At 38.3% G+C, this 17508-nt stretch overlaps 2 protein-coding genes across 2 annotated transcripts in view; one reads left to right on the top strand and one right to left on the bottom strand.

Moving 5' to 3' along the window:
- Positions 1–5778, top strand: part of TCHP (trichoplein keratin filament binding) — a 6905-nt gene extending 1127 nt beyond the window's left edge. Inside the window, exons 2-12 of the mRNA XM_085310279.1 lie at positions 1–22; positions 189–245; positions 974–1042; positions 1911–2084; positions 2625–2737; positions 3149–3215; positions 3495–3667; positions 3803–3884; positions 4145–4330; positions 4713–4856; positions 5555–5778. Of these exons, the coding sequence (XP_085166405.1) occupies positions 1–22; positions 189–245; positions 974–1042; positions 1911–2084; positions 2625–2737; positions 3149–3215; positions 3495–3667; positions 3803–3884; positions 4145–4330; positions 4713–4856; positions 5555–5587 (1120 nt within the window). The 3' untranslated portion in view covers positions 5588–5778. The remainder of the gene's footprint in view (positions 23–188; positions 246–973; positions 1043–1910; positions 2085–2624; positions 2738–3148; positions 3216–3494; positions 3668–3802; positions 3885–4144; positions 4331–4712; positions 4857–5554) is intronic.
- Positions 5779–6468: 690 nt separating this feature from the next.
- Positions 6469–17508, bottom strand: part of GIT2 (GIT ArfGAP 2) — a 34136-nt gene continuing 23096 nt past the window's right edge. Inside the window, exons 18-21 of the mRNA XM_085310278.1 lie at positions 16737–16819; positions 16434–16616; positions 11352–11415; positions 6469–9808 (exon numbers count right to left, since the gene is read on the bottom strand). Coding sequence (XP_085166404.1) covers positions 9596–9808; positions 11352–11415; positions 16434–16616; positions 16737–16819 — 543 coding nt within the window. The 3' untranslated portion in view covers positions 6469–9595. The remainder of the gene's footprint in view (positions 9809–11351; positions 11416–16433; positions 16617–16736; positions 16820–17508) is intronic.

Here is a 17508-nt window from a genome sequence, read left to right as displayed (position 1 = left end):
CCGGGAGCAGCGGCGGCGGCAGGTGAGGGCACCGCTCCTTGCTCCAGCCGGAGGTGCCAGCGGCTTGCCAGCGTCGCTTTGCGCGGTGCTTCCCCGCGCTCGGCTTGCTCCGCGCCCGGCCGGGCCGGAAGGTTTTAATGCCTGCAGTTACTGCGTGCTCTAACCTAACCAGACTCTCATGTTTTCAGGTTGCTGAGGAGCTGCTGTATGAACACTGGAGGAGGAACAATGCTGAACTCCAGGAGGTGACGCTGTGTCCTTTCTATGCCCTGCCGCCTCGCGCTAATTAAACCAGAGTTTAACATTTGAACAGCAGCACGTATCTACTATTGTAGTTCAGTTTGAATCACAGCGTAGCAATTGTCAYATATTCAATAAGCAAAAGACAAAGAAGTAGGTAAAACAGCTTAACTGTGTAAGAACTCCCTTGAAAGCAGGTATTCGTCAAAAACAGTGAGAAATCTGTTTTGATGCCGAGAACAGATTTTCAGTGCCTATGGCTTATGTAACGGAATATTTTAGAGATTCCTGCCTTGTTAAAACAAAAACAAGCAAACAAACAAAAAAAAAAGCTTTGCAGCAAGATTTCTGATGTTTTGCAGTGATATAGCTCTAGCCATCTTTTCTATATTTGGTGGATAAAAATAATGTGTAAATATTTTAGATGCTTTTTAACACTATACCTGAGATGTCTGTAGTGCCTCTTTTTTCTACTGACCTKCTCCAGCTGCTGCATTTCTGGTTCAGTATCACTGTCCTGTTTCCCAGAACTGCCATGCAACATCAGGCCTCAGCTCGCGCTCTGGTGGAGACTGAGGACAGCCAGACAAGCTATGCCGCTGCACAGGGAGATCCCACAGGGACTTCTGGGGCTAAGGACACGCCAGGAGGGTCTCCAAAGTGTCCCATCTAGATCTTGCTGGCAAAGAGTCCCTGGCAGTAATGGTGATGCTGCGTATGTTGTCTTCTGCAGATTGAGTCAGAGCTGCACAAGAAGCATGTAATAAACGCTTGGGGTGATCAGCTAATGCAGAAAAAGCAGGTACGCTGGGACGGCTCTGGGCTTGCYGGTCAGTAGTGGTCTTCAGAGGAATCCAGGTATCTCTGAGCATGTTTTGCAGTATGTGCCTGTTAAGGCAGTTCACAGACATCTTGCCTTCCTGTAAGGACATGAATAGGATGTGGAAGGAATAGGAGGATTTGCCTGCTGCTTCATTRTTTTTATATCAGTTATCAAATAATGACTTATGTTGCCTGGCTGATTCCCATAACAGTGAGAAGTTCTGGTTTCCACAGAACRACAGGAGTCGTTAACAGGAAGGATGCGTTTAATTAAGAGTCATCATTTCTAGCTAACATAAACATACTGTTTGTCTCCTAGAATATCCAGTGATACTGTCTGCTGAACACATGTTGCATGGTTACACGTGGCATTCAGTGCTCATCTGTGACAGCTACCTGTAACACACAGAACTGAGTGCCAAACTTCAAGAACTTGGTGTTTGGAATATATACGTATGATTTACAATAATTTTGATTTGAAAGAATAATAAAGGTCTTCAATTAAAGAAACATTTCAGTTAACTAATGAAAATAATAATGTAGGTCTTTGTAAGAAACTGAGTGTATTTGTACACAAACTGTCATTAGACTAACACCACATCACCTGTGCTTAGCATCAGAGCTCTGTGGGGTCTTGCTAAAGATCTGTCTAGTTCAATGTCCACTTTCAGACAGTAGTCATCATCTAGTCTTGCTTTGTCCTTATATTCTTTCATAATATTTTATTCCACATTCTCCAAATAYGTTTTAGCTTGCAGGAATTTGTGATTTGTGGATTTCCTGAGCCAGAGGTTGTTTCTTTGTGTTAGCCTAAACTTAAATGCTATGCTTTCTTTTGGCTTGATAAGCAAGAAGCAACTGAACGAGAAGAGAAAAAACGATATGAGAATGAATATGAAATTGCGCGGAGGGAAGCACTGGAAAGAATGAGACAAGAGGAAGAAAAGCGTCGACTGGAAGAGAAGAAGCAAGCAGAGACGTTACTTCAACAAATAAAAGAACTGAAATTACAGGAGACAGAGGTAACCTTTAGTTTCTCCTGATTTGAGAAGGAAGTTTGTTCTTTTGCTTTCAAATACAGCAACATTGACCTGACTTCCTCCTTCTACGTTTCTGTTAGATTGCATCAGGAACAAAGCAAGCTGTGATAAATTTCTATCAGTGATGTGCACTTTTGCCTTGACATTGCCATATCCATTGAAATCTAGTACCCTTTATTTGCTCCTCTTGAAACATGATCACGATTTTGTGTTGCATCAGACGAGAAAGATTCGTAGAAACTTCTAATTGTGATACCTTCATGCTGAAGGCTTTGCTCAGCTGGAGCTGCTCACTGTGTCTCTTGTGCTATATGTCAGTGAGACAGGAATTAATTTTATGTGAGATATTTACTGCGATGAGGGTTTTGACTGCTTGCAAAGGAGTCGAGTTCTTGGAACCACTCCTGCTGCTGCTGGTAAAACACGGTACAAACACTGGTACAAAGGATCTCTCTGAGATATCTTAGCTCTTTAAAGTGCTATTTCTTAGTTGTTGTGTTTTTCCCCTTTTWAAAATATTAGGCAACAAAACTGAAGAAAGAACAAGAGAATTTAATAAAGCAGAAGTGGGAGCTGGAGAACTTAGAAGAAGAAAGGAAACAAATGGAAGAGCACCGGAAGAAGATAGAGCTTGGGTGTGGTATAGCATGTAACTCATTTCAGTAGGGCTTGGATAGAATCTATGCCTGTGTCCCTAATAGCACTTGCTGCATGAGGAGATACTGCAAATAGCAGTGATGGGTTTTAGGTCATAGAATCATAGAATCGGTAAGGTTGGAAGGGACCTCCRGAGATCATTTAGTCCAACCTCCCTGCTCAGCAGGGTCACCTAGAGCATGTTAGACAAGTTTTTTGATGGAAGCACCCAGAACAGTAAATGAGCAAATTATATTGGTGCAATTACTCTATTTCTGCTTATATTAGAAGTAGCAGGAACTGCTAGCATCTCCACCTCTATTGCCTATAGTACTGAATATTGGTATATAATAATCTAGGGCTTCAGAATCTGTTTGCAGGTTTTCTTTTTTCTTTTTTTTTTTCTTCAGTCGCTTTTTGAGGCATCAGTGTAATGCTCAATTAAAAAGACGAGCCCAGCAGATACAAGAGGAGCTGGTAAGAGGAAATACCCCTTCATTTATGTTACAGATACTGTGCACTGAAGAAACTTCTTTCCTGGGTTTCATGAGCCTGCCTCCTATGCCTACAAATAATTAGTCAGCAAGCCACTTCTGGCTTGTGAACAGGGCTGGAGCACAAAGATCAGAGAAGCTGGCAGGCTGAGTGTTTCCTTGAGCATGCCCTTGACACTGTCAATGATAATTTTTACACAGAGAAGCCTTGCACACACGCTAAGCCTGTTGGATTGCTGTTAATCTTTTGACTTTCCTTTAGGAAACAGACAGGCAAATTTTATCAGCCCTCCTTGAGAAAGAAGATGAGGATCAGCGTCTCCAGTCTGCAAGACGAGAACGGGCTGTTGCAGATGTTGCCTGGATGAAACGTGTCATTGAGGAACAACTCCAATTAGAAAAGGAGAGAGAAGCAGAGCTGCAGATTATTTTTAGGTGCGTCTATGCACAGTTAAAAAAAAAATTAAGAGCTCCTCCAAGATAGATGACAGCTCGTCTATGACCATGGAGAATACATTTCTGGGGAACTGTAAGTTAAACATTAAAGATAATTCTTTATCTCTCCTTTAGAGAAGAAGCTAAAAAAGTATGGGAAAAGAGGGAAGAAGAATGGGAAAGAGAAAAGAAGGCCAGAGATCGTCTGATGAGTGAGGTGATGCCCTTTTTTAATGACATGTCTCTTCTTTCTATGAAGCCATCATTCCAGGTGCATTACTTGCTTAAAGCAAGAGTCCTGAGGATTACAAAGCCCTGTCAATTAGTTCAGTACCAAGGACAGAGTTTTCTATTTGTCTTAATATATTTTCTGAGAACTGTTTTAACCGCCTACACTGAGATTTCTTCAGTTTTGCTTCTGAGTTTGATCCCTTTCTTGACTGATGTCTTCTCCCTTAACTCCCTCACTCCAAAAAGGTCCTTGCAGGCAGACAGCGCCAGATCCAAGAAAAGATGGAGTTAAACAGACGGGCTCAAGAAGAGTCTGTAAAGTATCGAGAGCAACTGATTAAAGAACTTGAGGAGGCCAAAGAACTGACTAGGCGAGAGAGASAGCAAGAAGCGGAATTAAAGACAGCTCGTAAACAGGAGCTGGAAGCGCAGGTACGGTTCAGTTTTCAGATATGTGCCCCAAATGTACGTGAGGTGCTGTTGCAATACACTTACTTAACTATTGTTTTTGGAAAATATATGGAAAAGTACTGTAGCAGAGAATGGCTTGGCATCTGAGAGGTCAGCTAAGGAAGTTTCAGAATCTAAGTGGACAAAGAGACTCTCTAGCCAGTTCTGCTGAAGTTTACAAATGCACTTTGGATTTGTCCCTTAACATGTTAGCTAAAGACAGGCAGACAATATTCAGTACACACATTAAACCTGGTTGTATCAGAAACATATTGCTACAGAGTGCTGCTTTGAAATGCAAGTGCAACTTCCTAGAGTAGTCTGTGATCAAATTTTTAATAGCCCACATCTTTGCTATCCGTAGCTGACAGAACGCCACTTACAAGAACAAGAAGAGCAGCAGCACCAGAGAGAGGAAGAAGAAGAAGAGAGATTAATAAAGCAGCACTGTGAGGAGTTAGTGCAGCAAGAGGCCAAGCGCATGGCTGAGCAAGGATATCGCAACAGGGTAAATAGCATTATGGGGAATTCTGTACTCACAGATCATCATAACACTTAAACATATCATAAAGTGTGACAATCCTCATGTAAGTAGAAGTTTTATTATTTCTAATCTGTATCTTAGTTGCCCTATAGTGCCATAGGAAAATGCTAGACCCATTCCTTCCCTTGAAGCTATTTTTAGCAGAACTCTGTAGCGCTCTCATGAAATGCTTTTCTCTTTTGCCGATACTGATGAAGTCRTAACTTTCTTTTTTGAGGCAGACTTTTTGCTACTGCCTTAAATGACATTCTAATTAGCAGCTGCAATAGAACAGTTGCTACAAAGCATTTCAGAGCTTTTCAGTATTTTTCCCTCTTCTATCACATTGTCTAGTTCCAAAAACTAAGCTGTATTTGAATTACCCTGATTAAAAATCTCATGCCAAGGCGATCACCTTTTTCATTCTAAGCAATAAGCTACTGTACAGAGTAGCTTGCTTCTTAGCAATGTATTAGATAGATAGTAGTGACAAGAATCAGAGAAGTGTGGAAGGGGACTGTATTGCCTTAAATTATCAACTCTTAAAAGCTACTGGTGGATTTTTCCTGAAAGATTTGCTGCACTGCAAGTACTTTCTCTGCATCCTTAATAGCTCATGTGCAGAAGATTAATTCTAGAGCCCCTAAAGTATGTATGATTTTCTTTGTTTTGACCCCCACTAGCTCTACAGTCATCCAAAAGCAGCATGGACCTGAAGATTCCTGTCCTTTATACTTGAGGAATGAGCRCTAAATGAATTTGGATACTGCAAAAAGAAAATTTTGAAGAATGAAGAAACTCCTTATATAATGATGGTTTTGGAATAGTGTACAATGACTCTAAGACTAAGTGGTGTATAAATAAGATATTTGAAAATAAAGATCAAATTTCCTTTGGCTCCAATAAATTGAGAGGTGTGAGCATGCCTTTAAGACTCCACTCTGAACTGCTTCAATTACTGTCTGTTCAGGAGTTGTGATGTTTTATTTTAGTACATGCTACGGTGAGTCAAAATATTCAACGGGAATAACAGCAAAGGAAATACAACTTGCAGTTGGTTGTAAAAATATGAAAGAATGCTTACTCTAAGCCACTATGGGTTGTGTTTTGTATTTAAAGTCARACTCCTACCTCTGAAAAGCAGTACGTACCCTAGAAGTTCAGCCGTTGCTTCATAACATATATTGCAAATYAGTGAGACAGATAGTGCATGCTGTGGCAGTACTTCTCAACATGTCAGTTCACTTCCCCTTCAGACTGTGTTGAAGACTTCAATAAAGGATTTTTTTGTTGTTGTTTTTACAAATAATGACTAACTGCAAGCTGAACAACTGTTAATTTCATTATATAAGCAAACTGCTGCAACCACAGGAGCGTGTGAGGTTTAGAGCTACTGCTCTTGACTCCTTGATGTCATCGTGGGCAATGGCAGCTTAAGCTCAGGCCAAGCACTTCTCCTGGTGAAGCAGACTCAAATCTGTGCAAGTCATATTGCCATGTTACAGACATTCATGCTATTTTAGCATTGTAACCTTAACTAATAGAACTTTTCCAATATCTTTTCTTCACAAAACAAGCACAAAATAACCCAGAATAATTTTACACACAAAGGATTTTAGCATTTTATAATAATACAGTAAACAAAAGATTAAATCAGAATGTACAGCCAGAATGACACTGATAAATACAAGTTTGTGAAAAGGCATTTTCACTTCCTATGCAGCATTTTGTCAAGAGGACGGGGGGGTGGCAGGAAAGAGAGCGATCAAATCATAAAATAAAAATCACCTTTGTTGTTTCAGGTATTGCAGTATCCTCTGACCTGCAGTGCTACACAGCTTGAGGGTTAACATACAACTCTCTTAGTTCCACAATTAGTTTTAATCTACTCTGCCTGTGGATCTGCTTTTTATGAAAAGACCTGATGAAGCACATGAGTGTTTGCTCAGACCATGCTTCTGCTCTACTGACACCTAAGAAAATTTCATATCCCACATCAAACTGGCTCTGGAGCAATGATAAACTGTGATGATGACCAATCTAGAGCAAGCATTTGTCCAGAGAAGGTGGAGTTTACCAGAAATGTKGTTTATGTGACAGAATGGGAAACTGACTGCAGGTTGGCCTTTAATTATTTTAGAAAATCTGTAGCTGGTGTAGCAAGAACAACGGCTTGCAATTAAAGTTAGCTTTTGTTTTGGCACAGAGGCAAATTTAAACAACTTGTAACTGCAAATCAGGTAAGGATATGTTAAAGAAATGCATATAATGATGTCCTGAGAGATTCAAAAATACCATTACTCTACCTTTCAATTATGCCAATTCAAGAGAAAAAAAAATCTTAAAAGGAGATTATGTACTGGTAATGAAATATACTGATAATTCTGAAATAGGCTTTATAAATATTTGTCTTCTACAATTCTAATCCCAGCCTGCCTGCATTCCTGCAAATCTAGAAACAGTTCTAGGATTCAGAAGTACAGGAAGAAAAAGACAGATTTTGAAGAGGATCGACTAGATTTTCATCTAATCTCTCTCCATCCCTCTTCCCTCAAACTTAAAATACTTTAAAAATGCAGCTATTTACAACATTTAAGAATCCAACAATACTGTGGCACTTGGGCAATGTTTGTATGTACATACAAACACAAGTATGATTCTAAAAGGAAAGAACCACTGAAGTTTAGCTCTTGTTTGTTAACCTACACATGGCAGATTTTCACCAGAAAGCCTTAAAGAACAATGCTAGAATATGCTAGACCTGTTTGTGGAATGGCAGATAGCCATTTCTGAATCAAGCATTTCTGTGAAGACTGGCTGAATATTCATATATTTAGACAGACCACAATATGATGACACTTACATAGATACTGCTGGCTAACACAGAGAGGGCAGAGAATATAGCAATATACATACAGTTTGTGGTCCTATAATTTTTGGAACTAGAGGAAAGAGTCGTAAGATTACTTATAACAAGGAAAGGTCTTCTATTTGGTGGAAATTTTCACATTTCACAAGCTTTGCCACATTTATATGTAAATAGGCATGACATGCAGGATTTATGAAATCTCGCGGCATCAAAAGTATCACAATACTATTAACTGGGGTTTTGCTTTGAAAAAGCAACCAACTACAACTCATCTGTTCCCTTGTTTCACTTAAATCAAGATCTTTTTCCTCTGAATTCCACAACACTTGCTGAGCAACAAAGCGAGCAAAGTTGTCAAAACATTCAACCAGATAAATTATTATAAGATCAATTTCCATCCTTGTTGTTGTGTAGCCCCCCTACAGAGCGCAGCACTGTATCTGTCAGTCATGATCCTTCTGCTGTTTGCCATCAGATCACTGAAACAGCTCTAGGATCAAGCTGGTAAGGTAAAACACTTTCCCATATGAACTACTGACACGTGACACCTGTCTCTGTTTTTTAAGCTTGATTTTCAGCTAAAGCACTGCTTTAAGTGGCTACCAGTTAACCTGACACGACAGGCTCTTTGAAAGTGACAGCACACTTTCAGATGGGACAAGTTAGGAGGCAACATACCACTGATTCTCCCCGGAATTTAGACTCCTAAGGAACTATCATTTTTGAAAGTATGGACTACACATTTTTTTGAAATTTTCATGAATTTAGTAATTGAAAAAATGAAACACACACTGRTATTTGTTACCTGTCTACATTTCTGACAGGTGACTGACCTTGAGTTATTCCATATGTAGCTTGTAAAATTTTGAAAAACTTGCATGAAAGTTCCTAGATATAAAATCTTTTCACATTCGGATACACTGATGTACAAAGGCAATTACTCTGGCAGACATAGCTTCCTTTGAACTGGCACTTCTCTAATTTCCTTTTTTTTTTTTTTTTTCATAGTTATCACAGAGATCTTCAGTAAAATTGCCTCCCAAGAGATACTGAACAATGCTGCTACAAACAAAATTTTGCCTTGAAGATGGTAATAAAATTCTGTAGGAAACTTCAGAAAGAGTTACTAAATCAGAAACAAAGGATAATATTTTAACCACTAATGCCCTAAAGGTAACATCAAACATATATTAATGGCATAGTGACAACTAAAAGAAATAACTATTAAATTTTAAATTCCTTCCAAAACAGATAAAGTGACGAAAGACCTTGTATAGTTACATTTAATAAGCTCRGATGCCCACAACTACTATTGCTTCAGCAGACTAAAAAAGTATTATTGCACAACAGTTGATATGGGAATAGATAATACTCAGTTTGCATTCTCTTATTAGGAGGACTACAAAACTTCCTGCTATTTAGCAGTTTTGCTCCTGGAGCCTTCAGAGCCTGGTTTCACTACAAGTGAGGCTCCAGGATGTACAGAGCAAAGGCAAGATTCTGCTCTCTGATATGTGCAGTTGACTTCAATAGGAGTTGTGCAAGCAATATCTGAAAGCAGAATATGGCCTGAAGGAAATCTCTTATAAGAGCTTGATACAATGTTGGTATGTGATATCCGCTCCAGGGCCATTTGCAACATGCTATTATCTGTAACTAAACTGGCAAAACAGACACAAAATAAGGCAGTGGGTTAAATTAATCATTAAAATTGTTAGAAAACATGCAAAAATAATACTGAATTAAAAAAAAAGCTTTTTGCCCCTTTAGTTTTCTTGTAAAAATTTGAATAGTTCCACACCTGTATTTGAAATTCAACCTTTAAAAAAACAAGACTAAAAAAATCAAGTGCAACTCAGTTGTTGTTCTCTTTGGTTGTGATGGTAACCAGTTGTTTAGCAGCCTTGGCAATGTCATACGCACACTGGATAACTTGCTGAGTGACCAGCTGGATGTCTGTCGTAGGGCAGGTCTCCACAGGAAGGGTTTTTTTGCATTCAGACTGGAGTCTGTAGGCACTAGATGTCAGTAGACGCAATGAAGTCCTTACCAGTTCAGATTTGGGTTTCTGAGAAGGGAAAGTAAAAGTTGAAGTAGACAGAATGAACTATTTTAGGACCACTTCTAATTAGCCAGTAGTCATGAACAAATGTTCTTTAATACAGGACATCTGCTGCTAGGGCTCTATGCTTTCTGGGACTTCTCTCTGAACTGTATGAGATATTACGAGCAATCACTGCAATCAGAAATGTGGCGTAAGAGAGGATAAAACAAGTTCCCAGAATTTCTCCTCTTTCATCCCTGATGAATCAAACTACTGTAAGGCAGCACGTAGCAAATAGTGCTTAACGTTCTGATTCAGGAAGTTATTCAAACAAATTGTCTAATTCCCATTTACTGCTTCCCAACCTACATCCTGGCTGAGATAGGGAGGCCAGGACAGAGCATGTACAAGACAAGGAGTCCAGACAGGCCCAATAGCATGAGATTTTCCTGGCAATTTTACATGTGAAAACACTGCTTTTGGACTAGGCCAATTCCCATTACTTGCCTCAGGTCACCAGCACTTGCAGAACTTGATGCAAGAGTTCTTTGTTAGAAACCTGTATTGGGTTTATTATTTATTTATTGGGTTGCAGCAGGGGTGTATGTACACAAAACAGCTGCACAACTGGTGAGTTATGAACAGTCAGTTCCTTTTAACAAGTGGAGAGTGCAACTTGTCATAGAGGTCCCTAGCGATTTTTATAGCAGCTGAAGAGCTGTTCCCTTGTATCATTAACCCCTTCCTTCTTCCGTTGTGACAGCTTCTTATACATCTGGGCTTTCTAGTGACCAGTCTCCAGGTAGGCCTGAAAACATACTTTTCATATGGGAAATAAATTCAGATGTGTAATCTGTGACTGTGCCACAAAGGGAGTCACAAAGGAACACACCTGAATCTTCAGTAGTGTTGAAGCAAGAAGAAAATCTGATTCAGATTCCAGAACATTTGAGATTGAGATAAGATGGTCATTCAAATTATTTTGTAGCAGGACAGATTCACTTTAACTGTAGATAATTCTAACCTCAAACTGAAGAGCAATTTGTCTGATCTCAAACAACCCCTTCCCCTTATCTATCCATCTATCCACAGAAAGCTATCCATCCCAGCAATCACAAATGTAGGTAAGACTATACAGAAAGTTAATTATGGAGATTTCACTCACTAAAATCTGCTGCGAAACATGTTGCTTCAGTAGATTGTTAACAGTCTTAAATGAACATGTCAATAAGAAATCCAAGCAATGGCATTAAAATGGAAGGTTGGGACTGATTAGTATAACAAAATTCCATTGTAACCACATGATTGCTTAAGCTAGATGCAAATATTCTTCAGTTTTAGGGGAACTGCATGTACTTTTTTAATTTGAGATTTCAGCTTTAGGGCCTGCATTCACAGATTAACTTCTTCCAATCAGCATGGTAATAAATACAAAGATGCAAGATTTGACAAAAATATCCAGTCATTTCTTCCTACCTTCTGGTTTTGGCTTTTATTTATGGCAGTAAAATTTACTAACAAAAAGAAGAAAGAGGCCAAGCTAGTTTTAATGTCAAAGGGTACTTACTTTCGGAAACAAGGCTGCCATTTCTGTTACTGCCACATGTATTCTCTCGGAGCACGGTATATAGCTGCAAAAAGATGCAACATATTATTCTACATGCAAAGACTCTGTCTCCTTTTCAGTTTCACTAGTCAGTGGCCATTTCCCTCAAGCAACCAAGTCACAAAAACTTAAACACATTAAGGAGGAGACACTAAGCTTCACTGTAAACATTCCCTTGTACATTGCAGCTCAAGTTTGTATATAGCCATACTGTGTGACTTCAGAAAAAAAGAGAACTTAATAAATATTTATTCAATTTTGGATTTGTCTTTGATCACAGTTTCTTTGAATGGATGACCATCCACACCTATTATACCAAATATTGTCAGAAAAAAAGTTTCCATTTATACTCAGTTATGGAAACACATTACATGTCTACAAATACTAACTGCACATTAATTCATACACTGGCATTTCTTAAAAATGATTCAGATGCTACAATTTGTCTCTAAGTAGCTGCAGAAAGTTACTCAGGTTGTTCTACTCAGTCTATGTAGGATCAACATAATTATTATGCATATGACAGCATGCACAAGTAAACTGATTCATGTAAGTCAGGCACAAAGTAAAGTAAGATTCTGCAGTTTGAAGACATTTATACAAAATACGGCGATAGAGAGGTACTTAGGAACAAAGCAACTTTCTGCAAAAAAGTATTTAGACTGTTAAGGATCTATGCAACTAAAAATACCCTGTAACATCTGAAAAGGGGCTAAAGAAACCAAAGGTGTTTCAAATGATTTTATGTTTCAGAGCTGATTTTTTGCCATCCAAACAATTAACAATAGTATTTAAAGACTCAAGGGTAGATATTTTTAAGAYTGTCTTGTCTATCCCTCTGAAGCAATACAGAAAACTTTCCTGCACTTATTTTCTATGGTAAGTTACAAAGCAGAAATCTTTACAAAAATACTTCTCTTTGTATTATGTTACCAAAAAAAAGTATAAATCCAAAAAACTATATTCCAAACACTTGGCAGCAGGATCTGAAGTCTGACCTCTGTAAGCTTTTAACCCATCATTTCTCTACCAAACTTGAATGATATCTCTAAGAAATGTGTTTCTCTGCGGTCAATAGCTGGACTTAAAGCATTCTTCAGCTTGTTGCAGAGATGCAGCCTAAGGACACACCTCAGTTCCAAGAACACTCATTTCCATACCTGTATGACTCCATTTTCACTTTAAGTCAGGAATACAGCCTTATGCATGTAGCTCCCCTTTTTCCCTTTCACAAATCAGAAGGCAGGACACCTACTGAGAATAGTGTATGCAAAGCTTCTAATACAGAATTCAACCTTGCTTTTTTGGTAAAGTTTATCTAAAGGTAAAACATCATATAAAGGTAACTGAACAAAGCCAAGCTGTCTTCTCTGATGAATTTAAACATAATAAAAAAACAATGCTCATACAGCAGCTTACAAATACCTGCATCTCCAAAATATGAACTACTTTCACAGTGTATACATTTTAGGCTAAATTTTCAGTAATCCTATTGAGTTAGTAAGTGATAACTAATAAAACTACTACAGATTCTATTAGTCCTCATAGATTTCACTTCTTAATTATATACCAAATGAAAATTGGTCTATTCAAAATACATCTTAAAACTACTGACCATAAGCTTTTGTGAAGCACTCCATCAAAAGTCTAATTTCAAAAAATTCATTTTTTATGCTTTTAAGACTCGACTTCAACATTGTAAGTTAGTTAACACAGTGCAATCTTAAGGTAAAAATCACAAAGCGTAGCATGTCAGAAAAATATTCAGCATCAATTGATTATGACACATCATTGCGCCTTCAAGCAAAAAAAAAGAAAAAAAACAAACCCACAATCAAATGATACGCAGTTATCTTGCAATACCAAAGGTACAAAAATACATCAGTTACAAATGCACTGAGAAAGAATTAACACACTGGGGTCATTTGGGTGATGCAGGAAAAATTGCTTTTTAAAAGGAAGTATTTCCGTATGTCTCAAATCATGAGTTCTTTCAAATAACTAAAAGTGGATGAAAGCCTCTTTATACTTCAAGTTCACTGTAATTCCCATTCTGCTATTGCATTAACAATTTGCTCCCTGTAAGCCACACTTAACAGTACTTTAACTCACATAAAAGCTTGTTTGCTGGTTAAACCCCCCATAACAGTGCAGAAAAAGCTGTAAGAATTACTTGAATGAAAGAGAACTTGTATTAGAGATGCATATTTCATAAATATTCTCTAGTTCTCTGGGTTTGCTGCCAAGTTTTAGCGTGCCTCAGAGGAATGGCATTATTTTAGTCTATATACTGTATATTCATTAAATAAGCTGACACATTTGCTAAGTTTACACACATTTCAGTAAGACATTAGGAAGATATTCAAGTAGTGATAGCTTGGAAGAAAACAAGAACCCATCATTAACAATAACTGAAGACTTGATGTAACCTCTTCCTCTGCTTTTGCTATTTATCATGGGCAACAGTGTTTGGAATTAGAACTAGAAAAGTTCTCTTTTAAAAAATGTTTAAATTTGGCTGTATTTTAGGCATTAATAAACAACATTTTGCTCAAGGTGAAAGACACTGGTAGAACCATTTTACATATAAGCCTTTCTTCAATGATCCAAGATAGATACTATCTTCTTGTTTAACATGCTAGCTATACAAACATTTAAAGGCCTACACTGTAAGGTTTGAATGTTGCATGTTGGGGATGATAAAAATTCTGCTATTTTGCAACAGTATCAAAACCAGCAACAACGTATTTGCTATTAGTTATCATAACTTATTTTGATAGACAATAAACAGAACGGAGTCAGGAGAATTTCTTAAACTAGAGGCAGTTGCAATTTCTAAGCTACGATTCTGTTCCCCAGTAGATCAACACTAGGAGCTTCAACTGGATGGATACTCTTAAAGGTTCACAATTCTCTCTACTTGCTATCCGCAATTTCTTTATCGCTCAAAGCATTTCATGCATAGCCTTCAATGACCCCTGTGCAGATGGTGCATGAGGGAAAGAGGCAGCAGAGAGAAAGAGAAAGGACACTGTGCCTGGAAGGCAGGGACAGAGGCCAGAGTACCAGGAGGTAGGATCAGGCTGCTGGATGGTCAAAGGCTGCAGGGGAGCTCTCTCAGCCCAGGGAACCAGCGTACTGAAACAGCCGAGGCTATGTCTGAGCTTGAGCATGCCTGCACGCTCTAATGGTCTACTTGGCCAGTTGAACACAGAAAAAGGAAGAAAAAAAGTGAGAAAAAAAAAGGAAGAAGGCGTTTTATTAATAAAATGATGCAAGAATATCATCTATTATTGTCCAATTATCTATGTAGCATGTCATTTTCATCTATAACATTCCCAACACAAATTTGGAAGCCAAGTCCCTACAGTCCCGAATATCTTCTTTTGCAAAAGAAGCTAAAGGAGAATGGTGGAATGAACTAACTCATTCTGTCTAGTATGCTCCATGCATGCTATGTAATTCTTGGCCCACTGAGACAAAGCCAAGGATTAAGAAAACAAAGAACTATAGTTTCACAGCTCAGTGTTCTGTAGGTCTATAGTCATTTAAATACTGGCAAACAACACACACTACTCAAGGCACAGAAGAGAAAAAAAAAACAAAAAGAACATAACAGGTTGTTTAAACAATCTAGTCAATTCAACAGGAAAATCCTAGTTATGCTGCATTGCTTCTTTCTATGATTTATTTTTTAATTTGAATTCCATAAATGGYGACATACATAAACAAACTCATTTGAAACTTCTCTTACTATTGTTTCTCATTATGATCTTAGAGGAACAAGCAAGCAAGCATCAAAGGACGTCAGTGAAAAAGCCATGGACAAGGGCAATGAGCTTATCAGAAACACACTTTAGAGTTCTCCATTCAGTGTCAGAACAAGAGGTCGTGTACTGTGCCTGCTAAAAATAGAAGAGTACAAGAATGGAAAAAAAATTGGAACAAAATAGTCCCATTGTTGTCCATTTTTTCTCAACAATGCAGGAAATAAAAGTTTAACAAAAACCACCAGCCACTTTTAACAGGCAAAGAATTGTACAGCTCTGGGGATCAGAAAGAGGAACAACAGTTCAGATGTTATCCTGCAAGCTTTCTGGAGACCAAAACTGTTCAGAATTAAAATACATTCATACATAGGAAAACATAACTACTACTTATAGTCTTTTTAAAAGCCATGTAGAAGAATATTTGATGATTAGGAAGTGACAGTATCACTAGCACTTGCTCATGGCTATTCAGCAAAATTAACTGTTAGGTTTGGTTACAGATTATATGAGGAAGCTCAAGCTGAGTTTTAACTGATGTACTCATAAACAGTTACCTACTGATCAAGTTCTCTCTGATTTGTCTAAACCTAATAGTTCAAAACAGCTTTTGTTTGCACACTACTTTTCCTTCCAAAAAAGAACCCACCCCCAAACCCTACCACCCGTACAAGACAAGAGTCATCATGACAGCAGATCAGCAATAACATAAATGTAGACAGAGTGAAAAGTAGTATTTCAGTATGAAGGCTAAATTACTGAAGACTCAGTATTACAATCACATTACTTTTGGGTATTCTTACCTAAAGCAACTGCACTCTGAGGATTTGAGAGAAATTCTTCTCTTACCAAGTTCTCTGCAATACTCATTTGACTTGAATCTTAAAGACTTACACTACAGGCTTGCATTTTGCAGCAAGTCTTTTTGCAAGAGTCCTGCTTCCCAGTGCTCTCTCATCCCTGTACTACTTCCTAGCAGGGTAGCAGTAGCCAGTGCTCCAGTCATAGTCTATTTCCAGAGAACTGCAGTGTTTTTTCAGACAGGTAGGTGCTGTTTCCACAGACTGTGCCTGTTCACTCTCCCCTGCATCCACCCTGCAGTAYTAGTCCCAATATACTCCAAAAAAGCACCAGGGACCTACATATTTCATATGCATGAAATTAGTATCTCCAGGCATAAATATATGTGATACTGTYTGTACTTTTGAAAACACTTAAAAATGCTTTTTTCTATTTTCTCATAAACTCCAGAACTTCTAAGGAATTYATCACGTACCTGTCATGCTTGTTCTCCTGTGCTGCCCGCAATAGCTCCTGAATATTTTTAGTAATCTGTTCAGTCTTTCGAATCACATCTTCTGTACTGGGCAAACTGGAACTGGGGGCTGTATCAGTATCTTCAGGAATAGACCCTTCCCCCTGCCAAATGATGCTCCTCTGCCTTCCTTTTCTACCTGACCTGGAAAAGAATATTATTAACATTTTCACTGTGGTACAGAATTTTATTATTGCTTAAATAATTCTGTATTTTTTGATACCACAAAGATGGAAGCATTAGTTCATGTGTCATCGGACCTACCCTGTCTCATCCAGCTCCAAACTGGTGGTGGGATTATCATAGTCACTTTCAGGCACGCTATTCTGCTTTTCTAACTTCGATGCCTACAACAAATGAAGATTCACTTAAGTACTGTGCTTAATATAAAGCTCATTTTAAGTGATACGTTCTATGTACATTGGTTTGTTCTTTTGCATAAAAGTTTCTGTACCTTTTCATTCTCAGTCTATTCCTATCATTATTCACTGCTCAATTCTAGGTTACTCAGCCACACACTTCCAACAACTGTTGCTTCAGCTGGGATTTTTTTTTCTTGTTTTTACCCAATAGACTCTGATGCTTAGTATGCTGACAGCAAACATACAACAGCGGCGCTGAAGTGAATGTGATACCAAAGGCCATTCTCTTCTTCCAAAACAAGAAATTCATTAGCTCCCTAGTTAAATATTACCTCTTTAATGAGAAAGTCTTCCCTAAAGTACAAATCAGATCTGTATTAGAGAATACATTTTTCCAGGCTTTCATCAGCAGTTCTGAAAACAGAGTCCTTAAGCTTTCACAGAACCTGCCATATGAGCACCAGAGTTCTGCTCTCCCTTTCACCTGACTTTCAAAAGAGGCAATAATACAGTGACCTAGTGACTGCATGTGGAACCAGCGTGCCACCCAGTTCCATGCACCTGAGCAATTACGCTTTTTCAGAAGCACATTAGAGAATTAATTACCTCAAAATCCTCAGCAGACCAGTTCTACACTTCCCAGTAAAGCATCTGATCCATGTGCAGGAGAGTGA

Source organism: Rhea americana, unplaced genomic scaffold, assembly GCF_003343005.1.
Source record: "Rhea americana isolate MKP2758 unplaced genomic scaffold, rheAme1 scaffold_315, whole genome shotgun sequence".
NCBI classification, from domain to species: Eukaryota; Metazoa; Chordata; class Aves; order Rheiformes; family Rheidae; genus Rhea; species Rhea americana.
Note: the sequence above shows the minus strand (reverse complement) of the source record. Positions and strands in the feature narration are given on the sequence as shown.